The sequence below is a fragment of the Mugil cephalus genome, chromosome 7, assembly GCF_022458985.1.
Source record: "Mugil cephalus isolate CIBA_MC_2020 chromosome 7, CIBA_Mcephalus_1.1, whole genome shotgun sequence".
Taxonomy (NCBI): domain Eukaryota; kingdom Metazoa; phylum Chordata; class Actinopteri; order Mugiliformes; family Mugilidae; genus Mugil; species Mugil cephalus.
The window spans coordinates 26634796-26646765 of NC_061776.1; the positions used below are offsets into that span (position 1 = coordinate 26634796).

Sequence of the window (11970 nt, forward strand, 5' to 3'; positions counted from 1 at the left end):
TTATACACTCTTCATGTTTGTTTATCTGTAAAGGTTGTGTGGTTCATTTCATTTTTTAAATCCTTAAATTGTGAATAGAGCCTCATCTTCCCATCCGCCTTTCTCTACAGTTTCGGGTGGTGACGGCTCCGTTTCACCACGTTGGATTTGCAGACTTCTGGCTGGCTGACCAGCTGAACTCTCTGGTGGTGGTTCTGATGGATCTGGAGTACATGATCTGTTTCTACAGTTTTGAACTGAACTGGCAAAAACATGACGGACTCATTGAAAACGGTGAGACTGAAATATAAAATGTAACTTAACACACCTGTTGTGAGTGTGTGTATACAAAGCTATGAAAAGTGATGGAATCATATGGATGCACCATAACATGACTGACAATGTCATCTTCAGGTCACGGCGTGTGTAATTCCTACTCCTACGGCGTCCGTGCGGTGATCAAGTGTCTTCCTGCTTGGTTCCGATTCGTCCAGTGTCTGCGGCGTTACCGTGATACCAAGCGGGCCTTCCCTCACCTCGTTAATGCTGGGAAATACTCCACTTCCTTCTTTGCCGTTACCTTCTCTGCCCTGTACAGCACACATAAAGGTAGACACGACCACCACTGTAAACTTAAGTTTGACAGTCTTTTGTAAAAATAACGGGTTTTCCTGTTTAGTGGAAGTTCCTAGATTTTATGCAAATTAATCAAGGTCTTACTCTCCTCACTAAGATAAATAAAGTTGTTTATATAAAGTTGTTACAACCTTATGTAATTAAACAACTCAACCTACTGCAGCCTCCAAAGTGACTCAACTGCTCTCTTAATAAGTTGAAACAGAAAATAAATATTGTGACCTTTGTAAAGTTTTAATGCCGGACTTACGTATCAAACTTCTAGCTAGAGTTGGCCAAGTGTTTAAGGCGATGCACTGCTAAGCTATTGTGCTGTACTGGGCAGCTATGGAGTAGTGGTTAGAGATGCAGCTTTCATTCCATGACACCTCAGGTTTGCATCTGTCTACTGAGTAAGAACCTGAAAATCCCAGACTTCTCTGTGGGCACCTTGCCTCTCTGGCCCCTGTTCCACGTGTGCATATATACAATGCATGGCAAATAAAACTGATCTGATCTGAACTAGAAGGTTCTTGGAGACCGAATCCATCTGATTATGTGTGGGGAACTTAAGTTCCATATTTTCACTTTGTCGATAGGAGTGTAGTTTGATGGGACACACAGCCCCTTGACTCCACCTGCAGCGCATGCTGTTGCCCACTTTCCTGAGCATGCCCACTACCTCTTGTGTGTACTAATGGCCATATGTGTAAAGCATAGCACAACAAAGCAGTAGTGTGGCTGGGGTCTGGATCCCTGAAAACGTGACGTATCAATTACTCCCATACTATCGATCTGATCTTGGCACCTTTCTCCTCCTCAGCTCAAGCCCCCGCTGAAGCCCAGATATTCTTCTATTTGATGATCGCCTGTTTAGTGGTCAGCTCATGTTACACACTAGTCTGGGACCTGAAAATGGACTGGGGTCTATTTGACCGCAACGCAGGAGAGAATACCTTTCTGAGAGAGGAGATAGTCTACCCACACAAGGTATTTTTCTGCACAACAGTGCTTGACCCTTTCACTACCTGATAAAAAGAACTGTTACGTAACGATGTGTTGAACACTGTATTCTTGTTCTCTTGTCCCATCCAGGCCTATTACTACAGTGCCATTGTGGAGGATGTGCTCCTGCGTTTTGCATGGATTTTAACTGTCTCACTCAGCACACTCCTTGAGTCAGATAACATTGCTGACATACTGGCCACAGTACTGGCTCCATTGGAAGTTTTTAGGTATTCAATCTGTCTATTTTCCAACTTTGTCCATCATCACCATCCTTTTCTTTTCCACATCTCCTTATGGTTCTCTATTTATTTCTAGTTGTTGTACTCTCCTCATGCAGATTATTTATGTGGTCTCTGGTCGTATTCAAATGCTGCAGTCCTCCTTTCTAAACTGTACAGCCAAGAGGAAACTGAATGAGTCTGTGTTTGTCCTTCCCAGGCGCTTTGTGTGGAACTTCTTCCGACTGGAGAATGAACACCTGAATAACTGTGGTGAGTTCAGGGCCGTCCGAGACATCAGTGTGGCTCCTCTCAATGCCGATGACCAGACACTGCTGGAGCAGATGATGGACCAGGAGGATGGCGTCAGGAACCGCCAGGGCAAGAAGAACTGGAAGAGGAGCTACAGCATGAGTCTACGGAGGCCACGACTTGCCTCACAGTGAGTATTAATCTATGATTCCTAACCATGCAACCCAATCTGTACTGTAGTCAGTGCTGTGTGTAATCATCTGTTCCCCAACATCTTGCCTGCTTTTATCTTTCATGTTAACTCTACTTACTGAAAACAAACATGGCAGTGTTAATGTTAAATTAATCGTTAAAATGTAGCCATGACAATGCTTATTCAATTATATTCCAATAATTAATGATGTTTGATATTTAAATAATAACCAGGTATCTGACTAATACAACCAAGACAGATAGAAAGCAAGGATCCTACAATAAGATCCAGGGGCTCTGTTGAAACTAACCCAAGAAAATATGTTTTTAGGTTATGGTGCTGGTACTGACATCATAACAGTGTCTTCACACAGACAGAAATATTATTTTTCTGCTGGTGAGACAGTTTCCAGTCCAGAACTAAATTTCTAGTTTTGTTTATTGAAATCAATGTGAGTAAAGAAGTGTCTGTGCATACGCATACTGTGGGTAGGTGCTGCAGTACTATTGTCACGTCAATAAAGATGTCAGACGGTAGTGATCTTTTTCAAGGTGAAGGTGATCTGATTTTCTGCTGCATACGACATGAGTCAGCAAACACCAGGGTACTGTCTTGATTTGTAGAAGCACATTGCATTTCCTTTGACCACTTCACACTAAATGTCAACTTGTTCCTTTCTAGTTAAATGTATACTTTGCAACTCATGGCTACTGTCTGATGATTACACTGTGCATTCATATCCAGATATCTCTTCACAGAGATTACATCAGCAGCATTTTGTTTACTTGTTCAGTGACAGATAATGTCATAACAGTTATCTATTGCAATGTAAATCTTTAAACACCAGAGTAAGTGCAGTTGAAGCAGTTTTTTGCTTTTCTGTGTTCAGTGTTTGCTATACATTGAAACCAAGCTTATACAAACAGTGACTAAACTGTGTAATGCCAGATCTTTATGTTTACTTGTAGCTTCCACTCATGTGGACCTTTGAACAGAATATTTGGCACACATTGTGCAGCTGTTACTGAAACCGTGTGCAAAAGTTTTAGCCTTTACTTGTGCAGTGTGAGTATGGAGGTCACTGTGATTTGAGCACAGATGTAAAGAGTGATAAAGTAAACAAACCAAAGGGTAGGCTGATGTACCAGTTTCTACAAAATTCACACTATAACGACGTTCTCCCTCTTACCTCCTTTTCAGGTCCAAGACCCGTGACACCAAAGTTCTGATAGAGGACACAGACGATGACTCCTGACATCAGGCCACGCCCCTCGCCTGGGTCCAGAATTTATTCAAAGGAGGAAACTCCACCTCCTAAATAAGGAATTACCCAGCGAGAGGGCGTTGAACTCTCTTCTAGGGATGAGTGTTAAACTCTCATGCCTACATAATCTTTTCTCCAATGCATGAGCCTCTGCTTGGGTTCAGAAACTTTTCAAGGGAAAAACTTTCTCTTCTTGAACTACCAACCCAGCTATGTGGCCATCCTACCTTCAGTAATAACCAAAGGTGGGCTTATCACTTAAACTCTACCTTACTCAAGCAGTGGATGAAACATTTCACTTTCACACCAACAGCCACCCAGTGGCGGTCTGTTTAACTACACCTACTTGTCAGCCATTGCTTGGGCTCTCCTCAAAGCCTCCGCTTACCATGAACAATGCAGCTAAATGAAACGCAAGCTGATCATCCTGACATGAAGTGTCCCTGTGCCCTCTCTGTGCCACACATCTCCCACACAGGGAGAGGCTGGCAACTTCAAGCTACTGCTGTTCTTTAGCTATTAGACTCCGACACTCCCAGCATCCAGGTTGTTCTCAGACAGTGGCCTTGAATAAATTGTGTACTATTGGCACCTAAAGAGATTTGAAGTCACCCGCTAATTTGGACCTTGGAATGAACCAGAAGCTTTTTGTCCACATCAGATTTATAAAGGATGTTACGGGGACAACAGACAATGCGGACAACCAATTTGTGATGCCAATCAGTCACTGGCTTGACTCCCCTGTGCTCTTCAGCTTACCCAGTCAAATCATCACAGAGCTGCCTACCTGCACCTTACACGCTTTAGAGACACAACACAGAAACATGCACTTTGTAGGAAAAATGAATTGGAACCGATTGCCTACCGTGTTTACACACACAGACACTGATTTTATTATGTTCCATTCTTCATGGAGGTGCAACACTTATTCTTTTTTTCATACCCTGGGAAGAACACATGCACACATACAGACTAGCAATTATTTGTGACTGTGGTTGTAAATATGTGACAGACCAAAGTAGAAGGTGATAAAATATAAAGAAAATATCAAGTAGAAAAAAAGATGAAGTACTGTGTGCTGAAACAGCAGCAGAAATGACTGTTCAGCTTTGGAGCTGAGAAGGAATATTACTTTTGTTTGTGGAAAAAGATGAAGACCATCTTAATCATCCTGCAGTGACTCCTACCTTCCCTGTGTGGAAAAAAAACCATCCTCCACTGGGAAATGGTTCTGCTGAATGAATGTGGACTTATTCGTGTACATATGAATGAAGAGATGCCTCGTCACCACCCGTCAGTTCATTTGGGATTTGGGATGAGTTCCAAGGAATTTTTATTTTGTCCCATGAAATCTTAATTGACCAACTGAAGACTTTTTGGAAATAGTAACAGTAACTCTTGTCTTGTAATTCTGGTTGTTTGAAACGTGGCCATGATGAAAGGAGTAGAGGTCACCTGTCTGTCACCTACATGTCCAAACTGTCACAGTCAAAAGGATGATGTTGTTACACAATTTCCAGTGGAGTGGCTTTTAGACTCAGTCTGTTTGACTACATATACGCAGGTGTAACTCAGGTTTAACAGACAGATAAGAAATGACATGTTTGCCTTGAGACAAAATCTATTTAATGTATTTGTTTGTTTAGTATATAATTATAAGTCTACTATATATTCTCATGTAGTAACAGGGAGAACCAGGCCTTTATTGGGAATTGTATTGGGAACCATCGTTTATTCCTAATCTCACCGATTTACCAGTTAATATGCACTCTGAAGCTACTTTGCTTGTTGTCTTGATAGATCCAGCATTGTGTACAGTACATTTCTGCAGTGTTCTAGACAGCCTCTGCTCCTCTGACTTCCTCTTCTCCAACACAAATGTGTCTTTCATTCACCTGGTAACATCAGTGCTTTACTGTTTTTCCAATGGCAGCACATCAGAGAGAAAACTGCATTTAATAGTAGGATGAAAACGGCATTTCTGTTAAAAGTTTAGCAGCGTGTATGACATGGATATGTACTGTACATTATGCTGAATTGGTCACGAGTCACTGTCGTTGGCATCAGAGTGTTTAAATCGGTCTTTACTAGATCTGTGTTTAATACAGTTTATCCATTATTTAAATATCAGATATGATGGTGATCTTTTATAATGGCTGATAGTTCAGAGCCTTGGCTGTGGTTTTCTCTGGATTTGTCTCTGTGTGACTGTCCATCAACAGCCACCATCACATCGTCTGCATATTGCAAAGCTAATTTCAAGAACTCTTTGTCATCGTGTCAACGCTTTAAGCTTTACTCTCAGTCTGTGATGCCAAATCATTAGAGCCACAAAATGAAATCATTCTCTTTTGTTTGCTAAAGACAGGTAGTTGTGGTTGCACTGGAGGAAATATTTTTTTTCTTAATGTTTATAATAGAGTGAAGGTAATAGTTTTGTTGCTGTCTTTACACATTCCAAAAACAGGCTGGCACACATGTGATGTGTGTTGCTAGTTGTTCCAAATTTAGCTCATTTTGCGGTAGTAGTAACAGTTTAAGAGAAAATGAAAATGTATACATTCTGTCAATTCAGTTGCAAACGTTTGGCATCCCTGGTGTAGAATTCATGAATACTACTTGTGGAAGCAATTTGGAGTGACTGACTTCAGACATGCTTCAGACAGCTCAGACTGAAGTCAGTCCCCAGCCCCAGAGCAATAAGAGTCTCTCAAGGAGTGCGTGTACTGTAATGCCAAACTTTATTGTGCTGATTTTTCCTTGTCTGTCCAGTGTCTAGGTCCTGCTAGAGTCTTAGTTTGTATCATCATGTTTTAGTGGTGCTTTGACCGAATAGGCAGTAGAACAACTTGATGTGGAATGCATCAGAACAAATCATTTGTTGATTTTACTTTCTGTGTTATGCTTTTAATTGGATCCGTTTTGAATCATTTTGAGCTTTAGGTGGACAAATGAGAGAGCTGTTATTATTGGCAATGTTTTCCTGATAGATCAAAGGTTCTCTGTGGTGATTGCTCTTGTTACTCTATATAACTAATATTCTTGTAGCATAACTGTTTCCAGTATCAGCAGAGAGAAACAAATATGCTACATTCAGCCAGATATATCCGTTAGTAATATCAAATACAGTCAAGTTATTGGCCATGAGCTTTGGCCGTTTTCTAGCTTGTTGGTCTTTACTTTCCATCTTCATTACTTAATGACAGAAGTGTTGCGCAATGGAGTAGAGAACAATAGCGGACATGTATGTAGCCATAGCCAAAAAATGGACTATGGTAGCAACTATCTGACCAGCTGCAACTATTCACCAACTGTAAGAATAATCCTTACAAGAAAAGCTCCAAATCAAAATATCTGCTGGCTAAAAATTGCTGTCTCACTTTATAGTGTTGCCAGGTCTTTACGATGCCGCCATATAGGAAGACGTTCTGTAATGTAAGATGACAATCAGTGTTTTGACAGTTTAGGAAGTAGCTCAGCGTTCTTAATAACTTGCTTTAATGTGGCGCTATGAAGAGAAATAAGCTGTTAAGTGTTGACGATGCACTGAATTGAAAACATTTCACATCCATTTCACAAGATCTGCTGTTGGAAATTAGTGTAACGTATATCTCTTGATGCATTTCCTGGATTCTTCCTTCTTTCTTGCTGTGATTTATTTTAGTATACTGGTTTCTTTAAAGCCGGTGTTCATTTTCTTTCAGTGAGGATAACATTTAAAATTGAGTATTACTTTTAGGCTTTAGTGCTCAGGGTTTTTCTCCCTATCACAAACTGACACCCACAGATGGCTACAAAAAATGAGGACAACTGGATTGTCGTCCTGTAAATATCCCTTAATCAGAGAGCATTCCTGTGTGTGGGACTTTTATTCGTTAATCCCTCAGGTTTCCATGTTGACACACAAATAAAGTTAAAGCCACCCTTGAGTTATAAATAGCATATTCCACAGTGGCAGGTGAGAGGGGGATGAGATGTGATTAAGATTAGTACTCAGGATATATTGAGCACATTAGCACCATAGCCTGCTAATTCTCAATCTGTGTATAAGCTTCCTGACTGCCTGTCATGCAGCCCCATGCTTTTTTGGTGAAAAACTTTTTATGTATGTACTGAAAACTAACACCATGAATATCTTTGCTTACCCATGATGTGTACACCCAGAGTCCTGCTTTATCTTCCAGACCCAGGAAATGGACCAAATAATAAGGTTTCTTTTTATCTTTTTATCTCTCTCTCTCTCTTTTTTTTTTTGTTTTGTTGTAATCTTAACATTTCAGCTGCAGGCAGCCTGACTTATTTGGACCATGTCGCACTGGGTTTACGAGATAGTAATAATATGCACCTTTTTAATTCTCCTTCTACATTCCAGGTGATCACATGCACTTCTGTTAAACCTGAAAATTGGTTTTCGGTAAAGATGTTTTAGATGACAGGTGACAGACAGGTGAAACCTTCCTGTTTTCCACCAGTAGAGAGTATGCCTGGGTATCAGCCCTGAGTATAATGTTGGTACGGTCTACTTGGACATGTTGGGATCAGTATGGATTAAAAAAACAAAACAAATGTCTGGTCAAATTTTGTTATTTTGTTTTTGCCTCCATATAGTTCCAGATTTGAAATTTTGGCGTTTGGAAGACAGAGATTGTTAAGAGGTCATGTCGCCACTAGTATCAAAATGTTTTCGAATACCCAGTCATAGTCTAGAGTGGTGGAATCTGTTGAGCCCAACATACTTTCTTTCAGAATGTTGTAGGAATGTTTAAATACAACACTGTCTGTTCACTTTGCACTGTACCAACTGATTCTGACCAGATCTCAATAACTCCGAGAGTTAAGGAAGCTATGATGGGATTAGACTGCAGAATATGTTTGGTCATTGGCAACTGGAGAGAGCTGAACAGATGTATTTGCACAGTCACCAGCCGAGAGACACTTTTGTCCTCAACCAATCGCCCATCTCTCCCCACCATAATTATAATGGATAATGTGTGTACGATACTGACTATCTTACACCTGCAAAAGCCTAAAATGACTGTGAACCCAGGTGGCCTGACTGTGCTTCAGCCCATCGATGTTCCACCATAATAAAAAGTGCACTGTTCTCATTGTGGACGATGGGAAAAGAATTCTGTCGGCGTTCTTTTTGGTCAGAACGTTACAAGGTGTCCAATGCAATACAGCCTTGGTTGTCATCTGCTGACTCTCCATAAGATAAAGCTATGAGCTGTTACGTGTGACTTGCTTTCAGCCCTGACAGTAGATATTGTGCAGTCTGAACCCAACATTACACCCAACACATGGAGGATATTGTTATTATTTTGAACAGAACTCAGTGGTATGTTTGAACACACATTTCTCCATGTTATGAAGAGTTTAAAGATCTCTGCAGAGGACACAACACAGCAGGCAGCTGAAAGCATCAATAGGAAAGCAGGGTTGTTGCTGAAGCCTGAGCTGAGCTGCTTCCAGCTCACTTTTCCACTGCAGCACTGTCTGCTCTTCCAGCCTCCTCTTTTGTCTCTAAACAAGTCTGATCTTTGTAGCTATTTGCTGCTGGCTGGTACTTACCCCACACAAGTGTGTTGTCTTTTCTATCTTGAACACCTGATGGCCATGAGTTCTCATAGATACACGTCCATCATCATCATCATCATCATCGTCCTCCTCCTCCAGTGCTCTCTTGACCTCTGGGTCTGCAGAATAGAAATAGAACCACTTAGAGCACCAGGATCCAGGGACATAATTTATTTTTGAAATATTTTATGACCTTCCTACTCCATAAACATTTTTCATTTTGAGGGTATATTTGACTTGAAGTATATCATGATGTAAGACATTTCATGCTCACTGGTCCAAAGCTTTCTCAGTGTGAAGCATAAAGAACGTTGTCAACATAATATTTAAATCCAAAGTCTCTGATACCCACATTTTGACTAGAATAAAATGAAGACGTTTTTAGGATTGCAAACCCAGAGGGAGCTTTCTGATCCACATTGTGACCACACATGTGACACAGAGCTGTTGATTATACAATACATTATATATTGATGACCACATTGATTAGAAGCATTGTATAATCAGTGACTGTGCTGTGGGTGTTGTCTTGTATGTACAGTAGCAGCATTATGCTACAGAGGTGCCTGGTTCACCAACCCCTGTTACATTTGTTTTCCAGTAAAAACAGCTCTAAAAGCTCTAAAGTGTTTGCAAGTCTTTCTTTCTCTTACCTTTCTTATATATTATTAACATCACTGGTGTAACTACATGAAGTTTTGGGAAGAACATCTCAGACATGTATTGACGATGAACATTTAACATTTTTAGTTTATCACTTTATACTGTTTATACTGTTACATGTCATGTGCAACACATACATATATATATATATATTACTTAAAAAGGCAGAAAGAAAGGAAGATTCCAAAATCTCAATATGAAATTAATAAAAGTAGCTGCCATCCTTAACGCTCCGGTTTATCTGAAGAATAGTAGCAGCTGAGTAGTGGTTTCCTGTAAATTCTTTGCATGTGCACAACATTTAAATTGAGCGTGGGAATGGTAGACAAAGCAGGAGAGGAACTAATGAGTAAAATAATTCAGTCAGTAATATTTATTCAAAAAACAAAAAAAATATATCTTAATATTAGAAGTTTAATAATAATATTCTTTTGATTGAAATCTTCAGAGGTTGATGGCTGCTGGTGACCAGCAGGGGGAAATGTTGAGCAGCTTTCTGCATATGACTGCAAATCAAGTTCACTTATAGACAGTAAATATACACAAATAAACACACACGAGACGTGATCGGAGAGGCAAAGAACTGCAAAAAAAAAGCCACTAAAGGATACACAACAACTACAAAATGACTACAAAAAATGGGCTAAATGAGTTAAAAGAGACAGAAACCGTAGGCCTAATTGCTCTTGTGTTCGTGAGGTGGGATGCCCTTAATGTGCCTGTGCTCAGGGGCCCTTTGAAGTCCCTTGCCCTACCAAAGAAAGTTTTTACTGATTCCCTATCTCCTTAAGATAATTCAACCTTGGTCTAGAAACTTAGTTGGAGCCCTCACAAATCGAGTAAGAGAGGACTGCACACAAACATACGACTGCACACACTCCAGAGTCGGCCCTAAGCATAGGCAGTGCAGGCTAATGCTGAGAGTGCTGTGGATTGATGGGGGGCGCACTGAGGGTGAGGTTTTGTTTTGTTTCATACTAACAGCCTACTACTAATACACTTGATATATTATTACGTTGTAATATTACCAAAATCCACTATAACTCATCTATTAGTCGAAAATTAGGAGGCAGCAAAAAACAAACAAAAAAACACAGGTAATTAAGTGTTGAAAATTGCAGAAATAGCCTCCACCTTTTCTCTAATGTCTCTAATTATCTTATGTCCTGCATAGACCACCTTCCTGTCTGCCTGAGAAACCAGGTATAATGTTACGTTTTTATTGACATATAATATAATATAATATAATATAATATAATATAATATAATATAATATAATATAATATATATTTAATACTATATATATATATATATATATATATATATATATATAATCTATTCATCTCTTTTCAGATGCACCTCTGAATGTCCTGCATCTACAAAACCTGGGCTGTCTGCAGACACCTCTACCTCAGACTTCAATGATGTTGTAACAACTGGTCTCATCTACATCCATCATCAATATAATCATGTAGTCTCACAACCGCTGTCTTAGGATGATGTTATAGATGACTTAACTGCAGAGAAGGCAAGATGAGTGGCGCTTCAGACTTGAGGTGGCAAGTCAACTTAAGGCCTTAAGACCTCTCCAAACGTAGACAATGTCCAGAGTCGCTCATTTGCCTCAACTGACATTCATAAACATAATGCTGCCTCCAGGTTATTTTTCATATAAGGCCCAATATGTATTGTAGGACAGTGCTATATTATGCATGTTATTGACATTACATACTGTAGGTTTTTGAGCAATACTCTTATTTCATTATATTTATATTTTGTTATATCTGCACTGCGTTCTGTTATATTTTGTTTTGTATCTTATTTATATTGTGATTCATTTTGTGTGAATTTTGCGTGTGTTTAAATGTTGTATTTTGTATATTATAGTATTTGTTGTTGTTGCCTTATATATATATTTTTTTGTTGTTTGATGTGTAAGTGTGAAATAAAGTGAAGTTGGATTGAAATTGAACTGTGACACTTTTTTTTATTAGTTTTTATTAGTTGTGATTTGGTTGCATGTCACATGGAGTTGTATTTGCCCATGTGTGCTTTAGAACAATGTTACATGATGTATAACAAACTGATACAGTTTTATACAGTTTTTTGTGCACTTTATCCACTTCTGTCTGCACCGGTTTCATCAATTTATTTTGTGCACTAGCTTATTGATGTGGGTGGGGGCGCTAAAATGACTGGGG

At 39.6% G+C, this 11970-nt stretch overlaps 1 protein-coding gene across 1 annotated transcript in view; it reads left to right on the forward strand.

Moving 5' to 3' along the window:
- The window catches only part of LOC125010452 (xenotropic and polytropic retrovirus receptor 1 homolog), a 37345-nt gene extending 27613 nt beyond the window's left edge, over positions 1 to 9732 (forward strand). Inside the window, exons 11-16 of the mRNA XM_047589093.1 lie at positions 111 to 273; positions 394 to 588; positions 1418 to 1584; positions 1690 to 1829; positions 2041 to 2262; positions 3466 to 9732. Of these exons, the coding sequence (XP_047445049.1) occupies positions 111 to 273; positions 394 to 588; positions 1418 to 1584; positions 1690 to 1829; positions 2041 to 2262; positions 3466 to 3520 (942 nt within the window). The 3' untranslated portion in view covers positions 3521 to 9732. The remainder of the gene's footprint in view (positions 1 to 110; positions 274 to 393; positions 589 to 1417; positions 1585 to 1689; positions 1830 to 2040; positions 2263 to 3465) is intronic.
- The last annotated feature ends 2238 nt before the right edge of the window (positions 9733 to 11970 follow it).